Raw genomic sequence first — 26,682 nt, 5'->3', positions numbered from 1 at the left:
TAGTATAAACCCCCTCGCACGGTCCCCGCAGCCGGACATCTTTCTCATGGCTTCTGGAGGGAAACGCTGTAGGAATGCTCAACCGGTGTCGCTTATTCAGCCGACAGAAACTTTCAACCGGTTCTCCCCATTAAGCGAGTCGGAGTCGGAGGCCGAGACTTCTCTGGTCTCTACTCCTCCCGTTGTGGGGTCTGAGACGCCGACGGCTCCCACCATTAGCTCTGACAAATTGAAAACCCTAGTCATTGGCGACTCCATTACCCGCAGTATTAGACTTAAAACTAATCATCCAGCGATCATACACTGTTTACCAGGGGGCAGGGCTACCGACGTTAAGGCTAATCTAAAGACGGTGCTGGCTAAAGCTAAAACTGGCGAGTGTAGAGAGTATAGAGATATTGTTATCCACGTCGGCACCAACGATGTTAGGATGAAACAGTCAGAGGTCACCAAGCGCAACATAGCTTCAGCGTGTAAATCAGCTAGAAAGATGTGTCGGCATCGATTAATTGTCTCTGGCCCCCTCCCAGTTAGGGGGAGTGATGAGCTCTACAGCAGAGTCTCACAACTCAATCGCTGGTTGAAAACTGTTTTCTGCCCCTCCCAAAAGATAGAATTTGTAGATAATTGGCCCTCTTTCTGGGACTCACCCACAAACAGGACCAAGCCTGGCCTGTTGAGGAGTGACGGACTCCATCCTAGCTGGAGGGGTGCTCTCATCTTATCTACGAACATAGACAGGGCTCTAACTCCTCTAGCTCCACAATGAAATAGGGTGCAGGCCAGGCAGCAGGCTGTTAGCCAGCCTGCCAGCTTAGTGGAGTCTGCCACTAGCACAGTCAGTGTAGTCAGCTCAGCTTCCCCCATTGAGACCGTGTCTGTGCCTCGATCTAGGTTGGGCAAAATTAAAAATGGCGGTGTTCGCTTTAGCAATCTCACTAGTATAAAGACCTCCTCCATTCCTGCCATTATTGAAAGAGATTGTGATACCTCACATCTCAAAATTGGGTTACTTAATGTTAGATCCCTCACTTCCAAGGCAGTTATAGTCAATGAACTAATCACTGATAATAATCTTGATGTGATTGGCCTGACTGAAACATGGCTTAAGCCTGATGAATTTACTGTGTTAAATGAGGCCTCACCCCCAGGTTACATTAGTGACCATACCCCCCGTGCATCCGGCAAAGGCGGAGGTGTTGCTAACATTTACGATAGCAAATTTCAATTTACAAAAAAAAACAACAATGACGTTTTCGTCTTTTGAGCTTCTAGTCATGAAATCTATGCAGCCTACTCACTCACTTTTTATAGCTACTGTTTATAGGCCTCCTGGGCCATATGCAGTGTTCCTCACTGAGTTCCCTGAATTCCTATCGGATCTTGTAGTCATAGCAGATAATATTCTAATTTTTGGTGACTTTAACATTCACATGGAAAAGTCCACAGACCCACTCCAAAAGGCTTTCGGAGCCATCATCGACTCAGTGGGTTTTGTCCAACATGTCTCTGGACCTACTCACTGCCACAGTCATACTCTGGACCTAGTTTTGTCCCATGGAATAAATGTTGTGGATCTAAATGTTTTTCCTCATAATCCTGGACTATCGGACCACCATTTTATTACGTTTGCAATTGCAACAAATAATCTGCTCAGACCCCAACCAAGGAGCATTAAAAGTCGTGCTATAAATTCTCAGACAACCCAAAGATTCCTTGATGCCCTTCCAGACTGCCTCTGCCTACCCAAGGACGTCAGAGGACAAAAATCAGTTAACCACCTAACCGAGGAACTCAATTTAACCTTGCGCAATACCCTAGATGCAGTTGCACCCCTAAAAACTAAAAACATCTGTCATAAGAAACTAGCTCCCTGGTATACAGAAAATACACGAGCTCTGAAGCAAGCTTCCAGAAAATTGGAACGGAAATGGCGCCACACCAAACTGGAAGTCTTCCGACTAGCTTGGAAAGACAGTACCGTGCAGTATCGAAGAGCCCTTACTGCTGCTCGATCATCCTATTTTTCCAACTTAATTGAGGAAAATAAGAACAATCCGAAATTTCTTTTTGATACTGTCGCAAAGCTAACTAAAAAGCAGCCTTCGCAAATGGAGGATGGCTTTCACTTCAGCAGTAATAAATTTATGAACTTCTTTGAGGAAAAGATCATGATCATTAGAAAGCAAATTACAGACTCCTCTTTAAATCTGGGTATTCCTCCAAAGCTCCATTGTCCTGAGTCTGCACAACTCTGCCAGGACCTAGGATCAAGGGAGATACTAAAGTGTTTTAGTACTATATCTCTTGACGCAATGATGAAAATAATCATGGCCTCCAAACCCTCAAGCTGCATACTGGACCCTATTCCAACTAAACTACTGAAAGAGCTGCTTCCTGTGCTTGGCCCTCCTATGTTGAACATAATAAACGGCTCTCTATCCACCGGATGTGTACCAAGCTCACTAAAAGTGGCAGTAATAAAGCCTCTCTTGAAAAAGCCGAATCTTGATCCAGAAATTATAAAAAACTATCGGCCTATATCGAATCTTCCATTCCTCTCCAAAATTTTAGAAAAAGCTGTTGCACAGCAACTGACTGCCTTCCTGAAGACAAACAATGTATACGAAACGCTTCAGTCTGGTTTTAGACCCCATCATAGCACTGAGACTGCACTTGTGAAGGTGGTAAATGACCTTTTAATGACGTCAGACCGAGGCTCTGCATCTGTCCTCGTGCTCCTAGATCTTAGTGCCGCTTTTGATACCATCGATCACCACATTCTTTTGGAGAGATTGGAAACCCAAATTGGTCTACATGGACAAGTTCTGGCCTGGTTTAGATCTTATCTGTCGGAAAGATATCAGTTTGTCTCTGTGAATGGTTTGTCCTCTGACAAATCAATTGTAAATTTCGGTGTTCCTCAAGGTTCCGTTTTAGGACCACTATTGTTTTCACTATATATTTTACCTCTTGGGGATGTCATTCGAAAACATAATGTTAAATTTCACTGCTATGCAGACGACACACAGCTGTACATTTCAATGAAACATGGTGAAGCCCCAAAATTGCCCTCGCTAGAAGCCTGTGTTTCAGACATAAAGAAGTGGATGGCTGCAAACTTTCTACTTTTAAACTCGGACAAAACAGAGATGCTTGTTCTAGGTCCCAAGAAACAAAGAGATCTTCTGTTGAATCTGACAATTAATCTGGATGGTTGTACAGTCGTCTCAAATAAAACTGTGAAGGACCTCGGCGTTACTCTGGACCCTGATCTCTCTTTTGAAGAACATATCAAGACTGTTTCAAGGACAGCTTTTTTCCATCTACGTAACATTGCAAAAATCAGAAATTTTCTGTCCAAAAATGACGCAGAAAAATTAATCCATGCTTTTGTTACTTCTAGGCTGGACTACTGCAATGCTCTACTTTCCGGCTACCCGGATAAAGCACTAAATAAACTTCAGTTAGTGCTAAATACGGCTGCTAGAATCCTGACTAGAACCAAAAAATTTGATCATATTACTCCAGTGTTAGCCTCCCTACACTGGCTTCCTGTTAAGGCAAGGGCTGATTTCAAGGTTTTACTGCTAACCTACAAAGCATTACATGGGCTTGCTCCTACCTATCTTTCCGATTTGGTCCTGCCGTACATACCTACACGTACGCTACGGTCACAAGACGCAGGCCTCCTAATTGTCCCTAGAATTTCTAAGCAAACGGCTGGAGGTAGGGCTTTCTCCTATAGAGCTCCATTTTTATGGAATGGTCTGCCTACCAATGTGAGAGACGCAGACTCAGTCTCAACCTTTAAGTCTTTACTGAAGACTTATCTCTTCAGTAGGTCCTATGATTAAGTATAGTCTGGCCCAGGAGTGTGAAGGTGAACGGAAAGGCTGGAGCAACGAACCGCCCTTGCTGTCTCTGCCTTGCCGGTTCCCCTCTTTCCACTGGGATTCTCTGCCTCTAACCCTTTTACAGAGGCTGAGTCACTGGCCTACTGGTGTTCTTCCATGCCGTCCATGGGAGGGGTGCGTCACTTGAGTGGGTTGAGTCACTGACGTGGTCTTCCTGTCTGGGTTGGCGCCCCCCCCTTGGGTTGTGCCATGGCGGAGATCGTTGTGGGCTATACTCGGCCTTGTCTTAGGACGGTAAGTTGGTGGTTGGAGACATCCCTCTAGTGGTGTGGGGGCTGTGCTTTGGCAAAGTGGGTGGGGTTATATCCTGCCTGTTTGGCCCTGTCCGGGGTATCATCGGATGGGGCCACAGTGTCTTCTGATCCCTCCTGTCTCAGCCTCCAGTATTTATGCTGCAGTAGTTTATGTGTCGGGGGCTAGGGTCAGTCTGTTACATCTGGAGTATTTCTCTTGTCTTATCCGGTGTCCTGTGTGTATTTAAATATGCTCTCTCTAATTCTCTCTTTCTCTCTTTCTGTCTTTCTCTCGGAGGACCTGAGCCCTAGGACCATGCCTCAGGACTACCTGGTATGATGACTCCTTGCTGTCCCCAGTCCACCTGGCCGTGCTGCTGCTCCAGTTTCAACTGTTCTGCCTGCGGCTATGGAACCCTGACCTGTTCACCGGACGTGCTTGTTGCACCCTCGACAACTACTATGATTATTATTATTTGACCATGCTGGTCATTTATGAACATTTTAACATTTTGACCATGTTCTGTTTTAATATCCACCCTGCACAGCCAGAAGAGGACTGGCCACCCCTCATAGCCTGGTTCCTCTCTAGGTTTCTTCCTAGGTTTTTGGCCTTTCTAGGGAGTTTTTCCTAGGGAGTTTTTCCTAGCCACCGTGCTTCTTTCACATGCTTTGCTTGCTGTTTGGGGTTTTAGGCTGGGTTTCTGTACAGCACTTTGAGAATATCAGCTGATGTACGAAGGGCTATATAAAAATAAATTTGATTTGATTTGATTTGATTATGACCCAGTTCACGATCCATGGCTTCCACTACATGTAGCCAGTCTTTAGGCATTGTTTCAGGATTTTACTCTGAAAAATGAGGGAGAAACACCACTTTCAATGAGAGGACAGTCCAAATTTCCAGACATGAGCCCTGCGCGTGACCGGGAACGTGCCTTTGTTTTTCTTTTTCTATTGACGAAGCTATTGTCCGGTTGAAATATGATCGATTATTTATGACAAAAACAACCTGAGGATTGATTATAAACATTGTTTGACATGTTTCTATGACCTTTTATGGTACTTTTTTGATTTTCCGTCTCCCTGCTGTGACCGTGCTTTGTTCCAATGGATTACTGAACAAAACGCGCTAACAAAACTGAGGTTTTTGGACATAAAGAGTGACTTTATCGAACAAAACGAACATTTGTGTAACATGGAGTCTTGGGAGTGCAACCATATGAAGATCAAAGGTAAGTGAGAAATAGCGATAAAATGTATGACTTGTTACTCCTCTACTTGGCTGGTTACTGTTTGTAATGATTTGTCTGCTGGGCGCTGTTCTCAGATAAATCGCATGGTTTGCTTTCGCTGTAAAGTCTTCTTGAAATCTGACACCGTGGTTGGATTAACAAGAAGTTCATCTTTAAACCAATGTCTAACACTTGTATGTTTTATGAATTTTTATAATAAGTATTTGTTTTTGAATTTGGCGCTCTGCAATTTCACTGGATGTTGGCCAGGTGGGACGGTAGCATCCCACACCCTCTAGAGGGGTTAAAAATCGAGTTTCAACTGTTCAGTGCTGCCCTTTATGTCATTAAAACCCACATGGACTACAATAGCATTGATGTCCATGTCCTGAAGTAGTGTATTCGGGAGCAGCTTAGTAATGTAATGACAGGACATTTTGCACCAAGAACGGTCACATTTCTTACCATGGAGCCTCCCAAAATCACAGCTGGCGAGAAGGATGAGGAAATCCGCCTATTCCAACACGTCGGAGAACCCTTTATTGACGGGCAAGAGGCAGGATAACTTGAGCACGTTGCTCCCGACAGATGGAGAAGCCCCGATTGATCCAGAACAGGGACGAAAGGATGCTGACGTCGAAATCGTAGTAGTAGGCACCGCGGCCACAGACACAGGCACGCCCAGTGACGAAGGTGCAGGAAGATCAGGCTCCAGGACGGCGAAACTATTCATTGTTTGTATCCGCTCGTTGGGAGTGTAGACTGCGTTGTTGGAGGCCGCTGTATTTTGGCTTCCCGGCTATCAATTAGGGGCGGTCCGAGCAACACCAGCCAGTCGGATAACGACAAGGCGGAGATTCATCCAACAAGCACGAACGCCGTCCAGCCACCGGCATAGAAAATGTAAACATTCCACTCCACAGTTTATTTATTTCTCCAGACAAAGAGGGCTCCATTGCAAAACTCATCTGGTACCAAATTCGTTAGTTTGATGGCTAGCAGCTTAGTGCGTCTGTCAAGCAGGATTCCCAGGACAAGAAATAGCGGTTCTAGATGTTAAAACCTAACTGTGTCGCGGAATCCACCCAAAAACAAATTCGGTATTCGTATTTAATAAATTGCGGTTTTGTTTTAATAAAAAAATAACTGAATTGTTTCCATCATCCTGTGAAGCGGAGAACCTGAGCTCTGACGTTGCGTAAAGCATGTAACTATACAGCCTCTGTGTTCCAATTTTGGTGCTTATCAATGACACAATCTGCCATTTTCAAGTGGAAAGGGCTACTGCTAAGCTAAGTAAACATCTTGGGTCTCTGACTCTCCTGTTACATCAGCTACTTTCTAGGTAGGCGGCGTAGGCCTGGTTATGAGGTCAGGTTCCAATTGAGCCAAATACATTAAAAACAGGAAAAACTGAAGAAAACACACCATTGCAGAAACGTCACATGCTAAAATTATCGAAATCAAGAGAAAACAAGTCAGAAATCAACAGGTGATAAACACAAGTTACACCACAGCAGAGCGGACAGACACATCAAGCCCATTTCAAGCAACATAAAGGGGGGGGGGCCCATGGAAGCTCCCAAAGCTTTAGAGGCGGTTTGGGAGGAAATAACATCTTAATTAACTCATTGGGACAAAAGATAATGGAACAATAAATTGATTATGAGGATAGATAAATAGGATAACAAAAATAAACAATTCCAAAGTAAAAAGGGAGGTTCTATAAAATCACCCAGGTGTTTTTCAGATCATGCGGACCATAAGAGAGAAGCTGTGCAGCATTTGAAGGCTATAGAAGCTGTTCAGCATTTGGAGGCTTTAGAAGCATGCAGCATTTGTGTCGCAACATGCAAGCCCACACGAGGTTTGTCCTGACCTGTGGCTCCTCAACGAGTCGGCTCTACTAGATGAGAGGCTCCTTCTTTCAGAGAATTACACAATTCTCAAGCTATAGGAGAGAGAGAAGATGAGAGATGACAGTTATGATGATGTGGTACTGTAGATATCTCTGTGTGATGTAAAGAAGCCTGTCAGGATAGAAGGGATGGGAAGACTGTACAATACATCCGCTGTCACCCCAGAACATGTAGAGTAATAAATATACCATATACACACACACACACACACACACACACACACACACACACACACACACACACACACAGCCAGCATATGAAAAAAAAAACATCATCCATAACACAATACACTGCCCAGAACGACAGAGTAGTTTGATCATTAACTCAAAACACAGTGGCAGACTGTACAACATTGAGAGGATTCAGGGGAACATTTAATAATTCTGTGAAATTACATGTTGGTTGCCTGCTGTGTTTGTCGTTTTAGTGACTTTCATTACTTAAGGATATAATCATATAGCCTGGTCCCAGATCAGTTTGTGTTTGGCATGACAAACTATAGGCGTTGGAAAGACCACAAAAAAAACTGATCTGGAACCAAGCTAACAACCATACAAAATAAAGAATCTTTGTATAGGACAGGACGAACAGAACACCACAGACTAGAAAGGACAGCCTTGGCCTGTCCGTTCTCAATCTATACATTAGAGTAATAACATTATCCACCCTTACAAGAGTCCGAGGGGAAAATGTCAATCAGTGTGCATCTCTGCCTACAACTCCCACCAGCTGTAGGCTTTGTGTGATTAGCAGCCAGAGAAAGCTCTATTCAGAGCCTGAGAATATACTGAGATCCCTCTAACCCCATGACAGCATCTTTAACGCTATAGTCTCTTATGGCTACCTAATTGGTTATGTTGGAGAACATGTTATTATAATGGTCGAAGCACAAAAACAGTACTGAAATAATAAACTTTTTTTTAAATCCTGGGAAATTTGATGCTTTAACATTACAGCCATTTGTTTTTCAGCTGTCAAATCTCAGGCGTGACATAAATATTTTCCCATGGCACATCAACGGCATTACCATTTTGAAAACAAAGAATATTCTGAATGTGCTTCACAGAAAGTTCTACAAGTGTTTGTTGAATAAAAATGTATTCTCTGAAATAGTGGCAAACAAATAAATCATTCACACAAAATCTTAAAATGTTTCTTTCTGGCTGCAATACAAGCAGAATTAATAAAGAGATGAAAGAACGTAGAACTCATTTCTGCAGACAGATGGTCAAACCTTAATTCACAACACTTTCCCTGTGTATGCTTCCCAATCCCCCATACGCAAAATTAAAGCACTTCAAAAGAGTGAATGCATTTCCCCCCTTCAAGAGAACAGAAACTAAGCCCTGCCTTGCTGCACTCAACTCAAAATAGATCATTAAAACCTGTCACAAAAAAAATGTATGGGCTTGCCTATTGATTTAACCTTTGATGGTTTAGATTCAAAACCACAAAATACTCAGGTGTAAACATTAAGATAGATACAGCAACATTAGCATTCCATCTTTGTAACTCAAACTCTGAACACATTCATATATTTTGGCAAGTGGATGTTAATCTCATGAATAAAAAAATATAAAAAATGACAAGGAAACTAACTGGCATTACCATTTAAAAAAGGTCTCTTGAAATAGACATGTCTTAAACTCAAAATATTATATACTGGTTAAATAAAAGGCTAAATGAAAATAAGAAATATGAGATGAAACTCAAAGAAGAAGGGTTTCCATTGTACTGCACGGCCCTCAGCCCCTGGCAATGCAACAGAGATCATTATCCCATGATAAGATACAATCTTCCAGACAATTGAAATCAGGTCACAGAATTGCTACCCAAACATTGAATTAATTAGCATTTTTTGGGATGCGTTACTGTACAAAACAACGGACAATTTATCAAGTCATGCAGAGAATTGGGCACATACAACAATAGATTAAAATGTATATAAAACAAATTATATGGCTTTTAAAATTATATGTTCTTTGTCCTGTCCATTTCAAATAGCCTATATGGCACACAATACATTGCAGAGATAGGCCACTGGGGAATTCCTTTGTAATTCAAAAGCCTGTCAGTGTATATTTAAACTGCGTATAGAATGCATGCGCCACTGAACTTTGACAATGTTTTTTAATCTAAACTCATGTCTCAGTTAACATAGTCATCACTTACACATCATTTTGGTTTCAAAAGTGTTGTGACTTATTTTGGCTATTTACACCAATACCTTGAATGTACTTCCTTCCTTCCTTCCTTCCTTCCTTCCTTCCTTCCTTCCTTCCTTCCTTCCTTCCTTCCTTCCTTCCTTCCTTCCTTCCTTCCTTCCTTCCTTCCTTCCTTCCTTCCTTCCTTCCTTCCTAGCCTGTGGCTTTAGCAAACCGTCACAACAAAGACAGCAACACCCCAAATAAGGTATCGCCCTGTGCGGTGTCCCACTCCCTCACCCCCATGATCACATCTCAACTGTGGCTCCTCCTGCCTCTCAATGCTCACATCATCAATAGTTTGTGAGGAGATGACAGGGCACCAAATTGATGAGCTATAGGTTAGGGGTCACATCCCCCTCTACATACTGAGGAAACAGGCTTCACTTGACTCCCACAAAACGGGGCACCGGCTCCAGACACATCTCAATTGAGCGTTGACTGACCAGTGCCACGCACCCATAGACCCCTGCCCGGCCCTGGTGACACGGCAGACAGAGCGGAGGAAGTCAGGGTGTCACGGGGTCCACATCTCTAATTGATGAGCGATGCTGAATAAGAGGCGCCATTTCACTTTTAACAAATGGCCTACTTCACAACAAACGCATGGCAAACAGACTGCTAGAACTCACTGGGCCGTGACACCTGATTTCAAGTTGAATGCTCCTTATAGGACACATCACTGCATTCTATACTCCTCTGTAAACTGGTCATCTCTGTATACCCGTCGCAAGACCCACTGGTTGATGCTCATTTATAAAACCCTCTTAGGCAGTTGTAGCTGCTTCGCGTGATGTATCGTCTCTACCTTCTTGCCCTTTGTGCTGTTGTCTGTGCCCAATAATGTTTGTACCATGTTTTGTGCTTCTACCATGTTGTTGCTACCATGTTGTGTTGCTACCATGTTGTCATATGTTGCTGCCATGCTATGTTGTCTTAGGTCTCTTTATGTAGTGTTGGTGTCTCTTGTCGTGATGTGTGTTGTGTCCTATATTTTTATATTATTTTTTAATCCCAGCCCTCGTCCCTACAGGAGGCCTTTTGGTAGGCAGTCATTGTAAATAAAAATGTGTTAACTGACTTGCCTAGTTAAATAAAAGGTTAAATAAATAGGGAAGTAAAGTTCAGATCTCCTGTAGGTAGCCTGATGGATATAGTCTGTAGATATAGTCAGTCTATGCCTTGATGAATCTCTGAGCCTGCCCTATAAGAGAGAGAGGAAGCAGGTGGAACACAATGTCATATTAACTACTAGTCACACTCAGATGAACCTCGAAGCATCTCAGACAGCAACAGGCTGGTGCCCAACTCCTGAGCCTTGGCCTCTTTCTCTATATGTAGCTGTGGCTATGACTTCCCCCTGACACTGATATGAATACACTTCACACGCATGGTGGACTAGCTGAGACCGACTGGGGAACGCCACTCATACCCTGGCCATGTGGCCTTTCCAGTAAAGATATCACCAATACCCTCCGCCCCGGCCTGCTCCACATTCTCATCTGTGCTGTCATGCTTAGGGTTCAGTCCCAAATGGCACCCTATTCCCTATATAGTGCACTACTTTTGACCAGGGCCATTTGGGACACAACCTGCCAACATCCACACTCCCCTGACAGCCCTGTCAACATGCTGAAGTGGGGGAGGGGAGAAAGAGAAAAGAGGGGCGGTTACAAGCCACGGAGAGAGAATGGGGGTTGACAGAGAAGAGGAGGGAAATGGGGAGAAAGAGAGAGACTGTGGGTGAGTTGGCGTCCTCATAGGTTTGGTTTGCTCCTAGCAGAACTCGGCTAGGTGAAGCGAACGTCATTCTCCCAAAGGACTTTGGCTGAAAAACGTGTAAAAAACAACATTACTGGTTTGTCCTTAGAGCCACTATAGCAACATAGCCAGTAACACTTCCTCAAAATAGTCTGAATTAATCTAAGATAAATCAAGAAGTCTGTTATTCATTGTCATTTTTGCAGAGGTCTTAGTTGCGCAATCTAGCTAAGATGTTTGGTGAAGTATTTCAAGTGAAAACAAATGTGCATGAAAACTACTAATGCACTGCAGACAGTAGGACCTAGCTGCACTCTCTTCTTCTGTTGAATGACAGCAAACACTTGAAGAAACCTGTCCATATTCCCAACTCTACTGTTGACCAATCACCAACAAAAAGGGGCATAGACCTCAGCTACAGCTGAAAAAACCCTTTCCAAACACCAAAACAAACAAAAAAAGTCGTAATATATGTACCGTTGAAGTCGGAGGTTTACATACACTTAGGTTGAAGTCATTAAAACTCATTTTTCAAACACTCCACAAATTTCTTGTTAAACTATAGTTTTGGCAAGTCGGTTTGGACATCTACTTTGTGCATGACACGTAATTCTTCCAACAATTGTTCACAGACAGATTATTTTTCTTATAATTCCCTATCATAATTCCAGTGGGTTAGAATTGAACATACACTAAGTTGACTGTGCCTTTTAACAGCTTGGAAAATGACAGAAAATGATGTCATGGCTTTAGAAGCTTCTGATAGGCTAATTGACATCATTTGAGTCAATTGGAGGTGTACCTGTGGATGTATTTCAAGGCCTACCTTCAAACTCAGTGCCTCTTCACTTGACATCATGGGAAAATCAAAATAAATCAGCCAAGACCTCAGAAAAACATTGTAGACCTCCGCAAGTCTGGTTTCATCCTTACATCCTTTATACTTACAAACAATAGTATGCAAGTATAAACGCCATGAGACCACACAGTTGTCATACCGTTCCTAGAGATTAATGTACTTTGGTACGAAAAGTGAAAATCAATCCCAGAACAACAGCAAAGGACCATGTAAAGATGCTGGAGGAAACAGGTACAAAAGTATCTATATCCACAGTAAAATGAGTCCTATATCGACATAACATTTTTACATTTTAGTCATTTAGCAGACACTCTTATCCAGAGCGACTTACAATAGTGAATGCATACATTTCATACATTTTTTTTTTGCGTACTGTCCCCCCGTGGGAATCGAACCCACAACCATGGCGTTGCAAACACAATGCTCTACCAACTGAGCAACAGGGAAGACAAATTCTTATTTACAATGACGGCCTACCTTGGCCAAACCCGGACGACGCTGGGCCAATTGTGCGCCGCCCTATGGGACTCCCAATCACAGCCAGTTGTGATACAGCCTGGATAACCTGAAAAGCCGCTCAGCAAGGAAGCAGCCACTGCTCCAAAACCGCCATAGAAAAGCCAAACTGCGGTTTGCAAATGCACATGAGGACAAAGATCGTACTTTTTGGAGAAATGTCCTCTGGTCTGATGAAACAAAAATAGAACTGTTTGGCCATAATGTCCATCGTTATGTTTGGAGGAAAAAGGGGGAGGCTTGCAAGCCGAAGAACACCATCCCAACCGTGAAGCATGGGGGTGGCAGCATCATGTTGTGGGGGTGCTTTGCTGCAGGAGGGACTGGTGCATTTCACAAAATAGATGGCATCATGAGGCAGGAAAATTATGTGGATATGTTGAAGCAACATCAAGACATCAGTCAGGAAATTCAAGCTTGGTCGCAAATTGACCACAAGCATACTTCCTAAGTTATGGCAAAATGGCTTAAGGACAACAAAGTCAATGTATTGGAGTGGCCATCACAAAGCCCTGACCACATCCTATAGAACATTTGTGGGCAGAAATGAAAAAGCATGTGCGAGCAAGGAGGCCTTCAAACCTGACTCAGTTACACCAGCTCTGTCAGGAGGAATGGGACAAAATTCACCCAACTTATTGTGGGAAGCTTGTGGAAGGCTACCCGACACGTTTGACCCAAGTTAAACAATTTAAAGGAAATGCTATCAAATACTAATTGAGTGTATGTAAACTTCTGACCCACTGGGAATGTGATGAAAGATATAAAAGCTGAAATAAATCATTCTCTCTACTATTATTCTGACATTTCACATTCTTAAAATAATGTGGTGATCCTAACTGACCTAAGGCTGGGAATTATTACTAGGATTAAATGTTTAAATGTATTTGGTAAGGTGTATGTAAACTTCCGACTTCAACTGTACGAACTGTTGTTTCGACTGGGAAGCCTGCGACGGGGTTTAGAGGTCAGACACACCAAGAAAACAGACCACCAAAACGTACTTAGCACAGTAGGCTGCCGTTCCTTCTCTTGCTCGAAAAAATAAATAAACACTGTCTGCTGAGTACTGACCTGGTACCGACAAACCGTTCGGTTGTACTTGTAGTGTCGCCTACCTGTCAGTGGCCGACAAATTGACTGAGCCAATCCGAGAGCACGGACCTCTAAGTGGGGGAGCCGAAAGGAAAATGTAAAAAAGTTCATTACACTGGGAAAGTAGCCAATTATTATTTTAAGTATGTTCAAGCAATCCTGATGAAACAATCAAAATCGCGGCATAATACTTTTTTTCCCTAGAGCATGTCTTTACATATTCTACATCTAGCTAAGGAGTTTAGTACTTTAAGCATATTTTGTTAATGTGCGCTTGCTCATTATTAACTTGCATTATAGGGAATCATGTTTTTTGGGGGGTGGGGTGGGAAATATGGTTATTTTAAGGAAGCTTTCATGTTTCACTGTATCAATTAAGTTCTAGTCTTTCTGGCTAGCTGGCATTAGCTTGCTCTGGGCCAAGCAGTCACACACTTCATATTAAACAAATGGGGTGGTAAGTACAGCACAATGCACACAACACTAAATGATTTACCTAGCAAGCTATCTAGCAAGATTAAGAAATAATTTCAGCCCCTCTCCTTTATCCCACAGGCCCTACTGCCATTGCAAGTTGCTAGCTAACTTTAGCGTCACTATTCGCCAGTTAGCATAGCTACTCCAGTAACTCTGGGAAGCTTACAGGCAGCTGTTTGACAAAAAAAACGAATACATTGTAATATAATATAGCTAGTGACGCTAGTTATCAACAAACGCTTACTACAAATTCTATCTAGTTAGCTGGCAACAACATTAGCAAAGCTACAAGCCAAACATAGCTTAAGAAAGCCATGCTACTGCCACCCTGTGGTCTGGAGTATTTTAACGAGGCTCAAGGCAGTTGATCTGTTCCATCTAAACAACAAACATTGACTGCTGACACTCTGGGTCGAGGTTCTAAGTATCTATCGGCAGTCAAAATCCTTGGTGTGTCTGAGGCTTTAAAAAGAGTATACCGACTGAGTTCGCACTCTCCTCCCATCAGATGCCTCTGCTCTTGGTGGCTTAGAAGAGCCGGATAACCTTGCTCACAGAGATTGAAAAGGCTTTGTCCCAATCCAATACAGACTAGTTTAGGAGTTCAACTTTGGCTCAGCAGATGTTTGTTATCTGACTGTTTGGTGATTAGGCCTTGCCGGGTGGAGGACTGGCCCATCAGGTTTTAAATCTGTGTACTCGCATGCAACTAGCTAGTCCTAGCTGTGTAAACTACATTTGGAGTAATCTACGTAAGCATTTCTGTCCTAGATTCTGTCCCCATCGGTGCAATGCAGCCAACCAACACTTGAGTAAAACTATTTCTTTATACAGAACAAAACAAATGACTGGGTGAAATCCCCAGTGTTCACAATCAGCAAAGAGGTGTACCCAGAGGACAATTGGTTTCTGATCTGCACTGTGCACTGGGGTGGATTACAAAGGTTCGGGTTTCAACAGAAATAATCCCTGTCTACAAGTATTAAAACCCAAATCTGGCTTTAGAAACAACACAACAGAGGGAATGGTGCACAACAGCAAGGCTGTATTTACAATCTGGGAATACTTGAAGCAGATCATTTTAAAAAACAGCTTCCACAACCAGTTTAAGATATGACTAATCTCTCGACTAACTGAAACAATGTGCAGCACATGGAATTTTTCCAAATGGGGTAGGTTGTTTACTTGGAATTCAAAGTTATTCTAATACTGTGGTAGATTCAGAGATTTATACAGGATTCACATTTTATTAAAACAAAAAATGACATGTCATGCTGGAAGTAATAGAATTTAGTTTTCCTCAAGACAAACTAATCAAGATGTTCCATCTTCCTACAAAAGGCCTCTAGCTACTAGGCTGTTAATATTTGGGGAGTTGCCTTCCATCAGATTGCACATATTTACTGGGATGTCTGCTGATGTAATTGTTTGCTGCTGGAAAGCATGCCAGATAAAAATGAGATGGGATGTGTTGGGATGGGCGGGGGGTTAGTGGGGTTGTTCAGCAGCAACAGCGCCGATCAGAGCTGCATGAATCTTAAGTAGTCCCATGTTGAGGGGGTCTTTGTTCCCGGACCACTGACGGGGGACACTCTCCCACTTTTCTTTTCCCTTCCTTTTGGCAGGAACATTTATCATTCTTCCAAACGAACAATTGTGCTACAACACTGACCAGCACAGGCAGAACAATGAACTACTAAATCTGGGGCCTCCGTCACCCCCAATGCTGGTTGCTAAGAAACCTTTGATCTGCCGGACAGCTTGTCAACAAGCTCATCACTTACTTACTGAACTCAAAACCATCTAAGTTTTCATTCTGCACACATGTAGAAATACAGGCAGACGTACATTGTTCTACAAAAATGGGCTGGTAAAGGCTTAGCTAGTTAAAAACGGATCTGCCTCAGTATCAAAATGATCTGTCGGTTTTCAGCAATATTTTCTATGATTCTATATGCATTTAAAAACTTATGAACACATTCAAACTTTCAAAATTAAACTGTGTGCTGTAGGCTACCACTGATGCAGAGGAATGTTATCAGTCTAGGGCCTGTGGATGAAACCAGTCCAACTCCACATACCCTGGCCTTGAAGGGGTTAACTTCTTTCTGTCAGGGTGCTGCGCGTGTGTGTATATATCACAGCTGTAACCATTGAGAACGGCGTCGCTGACTCTGTGCACACTGCATGGCTCCAGTAAAGTTCAACTTATCGCACCATTTACCTGTATCGCATCAATGCAGGCAATTTATCTCAATCTGGAATTTTGACAGTGGTGCCGACAGACCCGGTCGAGCGTTTTCTAGCTCCAAGCCAACTTTGCAGTATTTGGCTTTTTTTGGTGCAATTTCTTAAATTATTATGCGCGCTAATAGCGTTTCAAATTGGTGACGTCACTCGCTTCGAGACCTTGAAGTAGTTGTTCCCCTTGCTCTGCAAGGGCTGCGACTTTTGTGGAACGATGGGTAACGATGCTTCGTGGGAGGCAGTTGTAGATGTGTGCAGAGGGTCCCTGGTTCGAGCCCAGGTAGGGGCGAGGAGAGGGACGGAAGCTATACTGTTACCTATAGGCAGAAACTAAGCAGGAAGCACTCATGGTAAAAACAGTTCAATGTTGGTCTGACCAATCAGAATCGATTACAACTTATCCAAACGAAAAACCCATGGGTAGATGGCTGCATTCACGTAAAACTGAAAGCGTAAACTACCGCATTTAACCACGGCTAAATGCCTGGGAACATGGAAGTGTACAAACAGAACAGCTATGACCTCCGTAAGGCAATCAAAGAGGAAAAAACGATAGTACAGGGACAAAGTGGAGTCACAATTAATTGCCTCAGACAAGATGTGGCAGGGACTCCAGACAATCACGGATTATAAAAGGGAAAGCCAGCCATGTCAGACACTGACGCCTTGCTCCCACAAGCTAAACACCTCTTTCGCCCGTGTAGAGGAAAATAGAGTCGCTGAAGTGGGCCCCCGCCGCGCACGAGTAATGCGTGCTCCCAATCTCTGTGGCCGACGTGAGTAAACCCTTGCAAGGCTGCCAGCCCAGACGGCGTCCTAAGAGCATGTGCAGGCTAGCTGGCTGTTCATGGAAGTTTACATACTTAGATTGTTGTCATTAAAACTCGTTTTTCAACCACTCCACAAATTTCTTGTTAACAAACTATAGTTTTGGCAAGTCGGTTAGGACATCTACTTTGTGCATGACAAGTAAATCTTCCAACAATTGTTTACAGGCAGATTATTTCACTGCATCACAATTCCAGTGGGTCAGAAGTTTACATGACTGTGCCTTTAAACAGCTTGGAAAATTCCAGAAAATGATGTCATGGCTTTAGAAGCTTCTGATAGGCTAATTGACATCATTTGAGTCAATTGGAGGTGTACCTGTGTATGTATTTCAAGGCCTACCTTCAAACTCAGTGCCTCTTTGCTTGACATCATGGGAAAATCAGCCAAGACAAAAAAATAAAAAAAAATGTAGACCTCTACAAGTCTGGTTCATCCTTGGGAGCAATTTCCAAACACCTGGAGCGTGGTACAACTTATCTGTACAAACAATAGTGCGCAAGCATAAACACCGTGGGACCACGCAGCCGTCATACCGCTCAGGAAGGAGACGTATTCTGTCTCCGAGAGATGAACGTAATTTGGTGCAGAAAGTGAAAATCAATCCCAGAACAACAGCAAAGGACCTTGTGAAGGTGTGGAGGAAACAGGTACAAAAGTATCTATATCCACAGTAAAACAAGTCCAATAATTGACATAACCTGAAAGGCCGCTCAGCAAGGAAGAAGCCACTGCACAAAAACCGCCATAAAAAAGCCAGACTACGGTTTGCAACTGCACATGGGGACAAAGATCATACTTTTTGGAGAAATGTCCTCTGGTCTGATGAAACAAACATAGAACTGTTTGGCAATAATGACCATCGATATGTTTGGAGGAAAAATGGGGATGCTTGCAAGCCGAAGAACACCATCCCAACCGTGAAACACGGGGGTGCATTGCTGCAGGAGGGAATGGTGCCATTCACAAAATAGATGGCATCATGAGGAAAGAAAATGATGTGGATATCTTGAAGCAACATCTCAAGACATCAGTCAGGAAGTTCAAGCTTGGTTGCAAATGGGTCTTCCAAATGGACAATGGCCCAAGGATACTTCCTAAGTTGTGGAAAATGGCTTAAGGACAACAAAGTCAAGGTATTGTCGGCAGAACTGAAAAAGCATGTGCGAGCAAGGAGACCTACAAACCTGACTCAGTTACACCAGCTCTGTCAGGAGGAATGGGCCAAAATTCACCCAACTTATTGTGGGAAGCTTGTGGAAGGCTCCCCGACATGTTTGACCCAAGTTAAACAATTTAAAGGCAATGCTACCAAATACTAATTGCATGTATGTAAACTTATGACCCACTGGGAATGTGATGAAAGAAATAAAAGCTGAAATAAATCATTCTCTACTATTATTCTGACATTTCACATTCTTAAAATAAAGTGGTGTTCCTGACTGACCTAAGACAGGGAATTTTTAATAGGATTAAATGTCAGGAATTGTGAAAAACTGAGTTTAAATGTATTTTGCTAAGGTGAATGTACACGTCAGACTTCAACTGTATATGTGACCGATCGCCTCGATCTTATGTAGCAAAATTTTACATTGGATAAAAATAAGAGACTCAGAGCTACAAAATGGGTGAGTGGCGCAGCGGCCTATGGTGCTGCGTCACTACAGATCCTGGTTCAAGCCCAGGCTGTCCCACAGCCGGCCACGACCGGGAGACCCATGAGGCAACGCACAATTGTCCCAACATCGTCCGGGTTAGGGGAGGGTTTGGCCGACCGGGTTGTCCTTGTCCCATCGCGCTCTAGCGACTCCTGTGGCGGGCTGGGCACAATACACGCTGACTTCGGTAGGCAGCTGTACGGCATTTCCTCCGACACATTGGTGCGGCTGGCTTCCGGGCTAAATCAAGCAATATGTCCAGAAGCAGTGCTGCTTGGTGGGGTCGTGTTCCCCACCCATCTCTTTAAGGATTCACATGAAGCCATGTGCTAAACAGACTGAGGAAGGTAGTGTAATAAAACAACCAAAGATTAAGACTAAAAGTGGTGAAAAATAGTAGCCTACAATAAAGAAAACTCCAGGTAAAAAATACACATTATCTAGTCCTTGGCCTTTATCCTAATCTGACTTTGAAAGTGTCCAGATAAAAATATTTTATAATTATTAGATGCTTACTGAGACACACTTGTTAAATTGATGGGTCAATGTGACAAAAAAAAAGTGCTAGAACCACCTCCCAGGCTAAGTGGTCACTATTGTCTAGACATGTACATTAAACCTAGTTGGTTAGCTTTAGGGACCTACAGTCGTACGCCAGCAATTCATGCATGTTGGCTAGCTATGATGTTTGTACTGTAACTATGGGTTGGGATTATGGTGCATTCTTTAGCTAGCTAGCTACATGTCTAAACAAAAGACCACGTCGCCAGATGATTACATGACCCTTCAAGTTACCCAGGTGGCCGTAAACACACCACAGACACACCTGATGTACATGACCCATCAAGTTATCAGCAAAACATGAACCATAATCCCAACCCATACCAACAGTAAAAACTGATTGTCATAGCTAGTCACCATGAATGAAAAGCTGCAGTATGTATCTGCAGGTTGCTAAAGTCAATCAACTAAGTTATAACTAGCAATGAAAATGGCTTTGTGAGATACTGATAATATTACTACACATTTCATACACGTAACGTTAAGCTAGCGAGCCAGCAAGCAAATGTTCGCTAGCTAGTTAACAGTACGTTGTAACTTGCAATGAAAAAAAAAAATATATATATATATATATATATATATATATATCTGAAAAAGTAGATAGATTCTTACACATGGATGAGCGCTTCACGGCAGCGTCTTTTCTGTTTGATTTGTAGCTACACAAAAGTATGTGGACATCTCTTCAAATTAGTGGATTCGGAATCACATTTCACCATATGGCATTCCGACGGACAACTCTGGGTTTGGCAGATGCCAGGAGAACGCAACCTGCCCCAGTGCATAGTGCCAACGGTAAAGTTTGGTGGAGGAAGAATAATGGTCTGGGGCTGTTTTTCCATGTTCGGGCTATGCCCCTTAGTTCCAGTGAAGGGAAATCTTAACACTACAGCATACAATAACATTGACAATTCTGTGCTTCCAATTTTGTGGCAACAGTTTGTGGAAGGCCCTTTCCTGTTTCAGCATGACAATTCCCCCGAGCACATAGCAAGGTCCAAACAGAAATGGTTTGTCGAGATCGGTGTGGAAGAACTTGACTGGCCTGCACAGACCTCTGACCTCAACCCCATCAAACACCTTTGGGATGAATTGGAACGCTGCTGACTGTGAGCCAGGCCTAGTCGCTCGACATCAGTGCTTGATCTCACTAATGCGCTTGTGGCTGAACGGAAGCACGTTCCCGCAGCAATGTTCCAACATCGAGTGGAAAAGCCATCCTAGAAGAGTGGATGCTATTATAACAGCAAGGGGGGGGGACCAACGCCATATTAACGCCCATGATTTTGGAATAAGTTGGTCGACGAGCAGGTGTCCATATTCTTTTGGTCATGTAGTGCAGCTTGTTTGGCCAGTTGTGTCAAGTCACTCCGGTACACACTGACTGCGCAGAAAGTAGTCCATTACAACTTTTTCCCACTGATCTTCGTCGATAACGCCTAATAAATTCAGGGCAGAATTGAGAGAAGTATCAACAATTCTGCAATTCTCCATGGCCTCAAATCAAATTTTATTTCTCACATGCGCCAAATACAACAGGTGTAGACCTTACCGAGAAATGCTTACTTACAAGCCCTTAACTCTATTTCTTGAAATGCGTTGCTGGTTAAGAAAATATTTACTAAATAAACTAAAGTAAAAAATAATAAAAAGGCACAAGAAAATTACATAATAACTAGGCAATATATAGGGGGTACCGAATCAATGTGCAAGGTACAGGTTAGTCTAGATAATAAAAAGCGAGTTGCAGCAGTGTAAAAACAAAAAGGGGGAGGTGTCAATGTAAATAGTCCAGTGGCCATTTGATTAATTGTTCAGCAGTCTTATGGCTTGGGGGTAGAAGCTGTTCAGAAGCATTTTGGACCTACACTTGACGCTCCGGTACCACTTGCAGTGCGGTAGCAGAGAGAACAGTCTGACTAGGGTGACTGGAGTCTGACCATGTTTTGGACTTTCCTCTGACACCGCCTTGTATATAGGTCCTGGATGTCAGGAAGCTTGGCCCCAGTGATGTACTTACGTTGTATCTTTCAAAAAGCAGCGATAGCAAGAATTATCTACACATACTGAACAGCTCATGTTATAGACAGAAGCATGCTACATGGCAGACCAATCCAAACGCATCTCTCGGCATATCCAGCCCATCCATTATCTCAGCTAATCATGCCTAGCAGGAAGGTTCCTGACATTTTCTGTACCTAAACCAACTAGGAACTTTACATTTTATTGGCATTTATAGACAGTATACACATTTGTTATTAAGGCACAGCAAAGTTCCAGAAGGCATTTCTGCCCCAAAACACATTAAATAAATACGTTAAAAAGCCTCTCCTGCGAAGTAGTGATGTGCGACAGATGCCTAGCTTCTTGAAATGGGTTGCGTATTCATTCTCTCCCTATCCCAGTCTGTTGTTCCCACTTGCTTCAAGATGTCCACCATTGTTCCTGTACCTAAGAAAGAATAGGTAACTGAACTAAATTACTATCGCCCCGTAGCACTCACTTCTGTCATTTTGAAGTGGTCATGGGTGAAGTCCTTGTTCACCCATGACTGCGTGGCCACGTACGTCTCCAACTCAATGATCAAGTTTGCTGACGACAACAGTGATAGGCCTGATTACCAACAATGCTGAGACAGCCTACAGGGAGGAGGTGAGAGCCCTGGTGGAGTGGTGCCAGGTAAATCACCTCTCCTTCAACATCAACAAAATGAAGGGGCTGATCGTGGACTACAGGAGACCGCAGAGAAAGCACATCCCCATCCACATCAACGGGGCCGCAGTGGAAGGGGTTAAAAAGCTTCAAGTTCCTCAGTGTGCACATCACTGAGGACCTGAAAAATGGTCCTTCACACCGAGACTGTATCACCGCCTGGTACGGCAACTGCAGGGCCCTCCAGAGGGTTGTGCGGTCAGCTAAACGCATCATCGGGGGCACACTGCCAGCCCTCCAGTACATCTACAGCACCCGATGTCACAGGAAGGCCAAGTAGATCATCAAGGACCTCAGCCACCCTAGAAACAGGCCTGTTCCCATGACCTTAAAAAAAAAAAACAGTCACTAGCCAGTATCTTACCCTGCACCTTAGAGACTGCTGCCCTAATGTACATAGTCATTGAAAACTGGACACTAATGTTTTCATAACATTTTACCCACTTTATATGTATATACTGTATTCTAGTCATGGCTCATCCTATGTAACTACTGCTGTACACACCTTTTCTATTCACATACTGTCCATACACACACACACACACACACACACACACACGTCAAAAGTTGACACCTACTTATTCCAGGGTTTCTTTATTTTTACTATTTTCTACATTGTAGAATAATAGTGAAGACAAAACTATGACATAACACATATGGTCATGTAATAACCAAAAGTGTTAAACAAATCAAAATATATTTTATATTTGAGATTCTTCAAAGTAGCCACCTTGACAGCTTTGCACACTCTTGGCATTCTCTCAACCAGCTTCATGAGGTAGTCACCTGGAATGCATATCAATCAACAGGTGTGCCTTGTTCATTTGTGGAATTTCTTTCCTTAATGCGTTTGAGCCAATCAGTTGTGTTGTAACAAGGTAGGGTTGGTATACAGAAGATAGCCCTACTTGGTCAAAGACCAAGTCCATATTATGGCAAGAACAGCTCAAATAAGCAAAGAGAAATGACAGCCCATCATTACTTTAAGACATGAAGGTCAGTCAATGCGGAAAATTTAAAGAACTTTGAAAGTTTCTTCAAGTGCCGTCACAAAAACCATCAAGCTCTATGATGAAACTGGCTCTCATGAGAACCGCCACAGGAAAGGGAGACCCAGAGTTACCTCTGCTGCAGAGGATAAGTTCATTAGAGTTACCAGCCTCAGAAATTGCAGCCCAAATAAATGCTTCAGTGTTCAAGTAACAGACACATTTCAACATCACCTGTTCAGAGGAGACCGCATGAAGCAGGCCTTCACGGTCAAACTGCTGCAAAGAAACCACTACTGAAGGACACCAGTAAGAAGAGACTTGCTTGGGCCAAGAAACACGAGCAATGGACATTAGACCAGTGGAAATCGGTCTTTTGGTCTGATGAGTCCAAATTTGAGATTTTTGGTTCCAACCGTCGTGTCTTCGTGAGACGCACAGTAGGTGAACGGATGATCTCTGCATGTGTTGTTCCCACCGTGAAGTATGGAGGAGGTGGTGTGATGGTTTGGGGGTTCTTTGCTGGTGACACTGTCAGTGATTTATTTAGAATTCAAGGCACACTTAACCAGCATGGCTACCACCGCATTCTGCAGCAATACGCCATCCCATCTGGTTTGCGCTTAGTGGGACTATCATTTGTTTTTCAACAGGACAATGACCCAACACACCTCCAGGCTGTGTAAGGTCTATTTGACCGTGATGGAGTGCTGCATCAGATGGCCTCCACAATCACCTGACCTCAACCTAATTGATGGTTTGGGATGAGTTGGACCGCTGAGTGAAGGAAAAGCAGCCAACAAGTGCTCAGCACATGTGGGAACTCCCTCAAGACTGTTGGAAAAGCATTCCAAGTGAAGCTTGTTGAGAGAATGCCAAGAGTGTGCAAAGCTGTCATCAAGGCAAATGGTAGCTACTTTAAAGAATCTCAAATATATTTTACATTTGTTTAACACTTTTTTTGGTTACTACATGATTCCATGTGTTATTTCATAGTTTTGATGTCCTCACAATGTAGAAAATAGTAAAAATACTTGAATGAGTAGGTGTGTCCAAACTTTTGACTGGTACTGTATATATTTATATTCCAGACTATGACACTGCTCGTTCTGATAAGTTAATCAAATAATTAAGACCATCGGATGATGTGTGTGTTGTTGTTGTCGTCATTGTGTTGCTAGATATTGCTGCCCTTCTGGAGCTTCACCTGCGATGACATCCGCAAAACTGGGCCTCCCGAGTGGCGCAGCGGTCTAAGGCACTGCATCGCAGTGCTAGAGGCGTCACTACAGATGCGGTTCGATCCCGGGCTGTGTCGCAGCCGGCCGCGACCAGGAGACCCATGAGGCGGCGCACAATTGGCCCAGCGTCGTCCGGGTTAGTGGAGGGTTTGGCCGGCTGGGAGGTCCTTGTCCCATCGCGCTCTAGCGACTCCGTGTGGCGGCCGGGCGCATGCATGCTGACTTCGGTCGCCAGCTGTACAGTGTTTCCTCTGACACATTGGTGTGGCTGGCTTCCGGGTTAAGCGAGCAGTGTGTCAAGAAACAGTACGGCTTGGCGTGGTCGTGTTTCAGAGGACGCATGGCTCTCAGCCTTCGCCTCTCCTGAATCCGTACGGGAGTTGCAGCGATGGGACAAGACTAACTCCCAATTGGATATCACGTTTTTTAACAAAACATCTGCAAAACTGTGTACGCGGCCAATGAACTTTGATTCGTCCATATAGCCCAGCTCTCCTGTCAACACCCACATACTGTAGGGATACATACAGTATATCCCTAACAAGAGAGATGTCTCAAAATGTTAGACTAAGATGACATGGTATCAAAATTGTGCAATATAACTACAGTATGATTAGGTATGAGGCAGATGTTTGCAACAGGGTAGTTGGTTAAAACTCTAGAGGGAACAATTAGTGTTAGACGCCCAAGTGACAATTACAAGCCAGAAACGTGACAAGCTAGCATTTTATTAGCCAGAAACGTGACAAGCTAGCATTTTATTTGCCAGAAACGTGACCAGCTAGCATTTTATTAGCCAGAAACGTGACAAGCTAGCATTTTATTGCCTCCGTCTCAACATAAGAGTATTATATAGGCTACAGAGGAACTCCAGCGTTCCAATGGAAAATAACAGGCGAGCCAGCAGCAACAAGCGAGCCAGCAGCAACAAGCGAGTCAGCAGCAACAACCGAGCCAGAAGCAACAAGCGAGTCAGCAGCAACAAGCGAGCCAGCAGCAACAGTGAACATAACAAATGAAGAGGATGCAAATGAGGCCCCATGAGAATCACATACGTCTTCTGGGAGAAAACAGAAAGGTTTTACCAGGCTGGGTTAGTGCTACATCACATGGGGTGGAGGTTATACCAGGCTGGGTTAGTGCTACATCACGTGGTGGAGGTTATACCAGGCTGGGTTAGTGCTACGTCACATGGGGTGGAGGTTATACCAGGCTGGGTTAGTGCTACATCACATGTGGTGGAGGTTATACCAGGCTGGGTTAGTGCTACGTCACATGGGGTGGAGGTTATACCAGGCTGGGTTAGTGCTACATCACATGTGGTGGAGGTTATACCAGGCTGGGTTAGTGCTACATCACTAGCACTAACCCAGCCTGGTATAACCTCCACCACATGTGACGTAGCACTAACCTTACACTAGCCCACTCTTCCTGCCTCTTGGCATGCAAAGCATTGCATGGGCGGGGAAAGCGTAATAAAAAGGCACACTAACATGATGGTGACATCCTCTTACTTCATCCAACAAAACAGGCACGAGAGAAGACAGTGGACGCTTTCTAGAACCTTCATGCAGACAATGGGAACAAGAACTTACTTGTCTGTCATGGCTTCAACTAGCGAATATTGATTCATGAAACGGCCTTTTCTGTCCTGCACAGTAGCTTGAAACAGGGGAGTGAAGGATGAGATGGTTTACATCACAGATCTGTGAAGGGAGAGAAGAGGTAAAGAGGAGGAGGATAGGAAGAGGAACAATGAGTTCATATGAAACATCAACAGCTTTACATGTGTCATTATAGCATTTATAAAATGCTACTTGCTGACATGGAACTCACAACACCCTATCTTTTCATGAAGAAAAAAAACCATGCATATACTTGACTAGAAAACCTAAAAATGCCCTTTAAAAATGGCCCGGTAGGTATTTCCCTTGCTTGTAATATGGACACTAAGCTTCTCTGGAACACTTATTACAACACCCTGTGTTTCAGCACAAAAGACATTTGAACAGGCTGAGGATAACTTGCAGACAAGCCCGACTTGCTCACAATTAGCAAAGGCAAGGATTGGTCTTCAACTTGTGGGGGATACAGTTGCCATGGCTACCAGCGCAGCTGAAGCCGCCAAGCATAAATTGTGATTCTAGCACTGAGAAATCCACCAGGCAACCAGACGGCTGGAAAGAGTGGTCTAGGATATTCTTCGGGGCATAAATTGCCGAAACGTTTC

The 26,682-nt window shown here is 43.5% G+C and overlaps 1 protein-coding gene across 11 annotated transcripts in view; it reads right to left on the bottom strand.

The window, feature by feature from the left end:
* sema4d (sema domain, immunoglobulin domain (Ig), transmembrane domain (TM) and short cytoplasmic domain, (semaphorin) 4D) overlaps window positions 1–26,682 on the bottom strand; it is a 113,107-nt gene that overhangs the window by 72,391 nt on the left and 14,034 nt on the right. For 8 of the 11 annotated variants that reach the window (XM_014138878.2, XM_014138877.2, XM_014138879.2 and 5 more), the window contains exon 2: window positions 26,048–26,158. In XM_014138878.2, coding sequence (XP_013994353.2) covers window positions 26,048–26,085 — 38 coding nt within the window. In that variant the 5' untranslated portion in view covers window positions 26,086–26,158. Of the gene's footprint in view, window positions 1–7,264; window positions 7,337–26,047; window positions 26,159–26,682 lie in introns of all 11 variants that reach the window. The other 3 variants (XM_014138876.2, XM_045692579.1, XM_045692580.1) reach the window with 1 other exon arrangement.

The sequence above is a fragment of the Salmo salar genome, chromosome ssa13 (genome assembly GCF_905237065.1).
Source record: "Salmo salar chromosome ssa13, Ssal_v3.1, whole genome shotgun sequence".
In the NCBI taxonomy this organism is placed as follows: Eukaryota; Metazoa; Chordata; class Actinopteri; order Salmoniformes; family Salmonidae; genus Salmo; species Salmo salar.
This window is presented reverse-complemented; position numbering and strand designations above follow the sequence as displayed.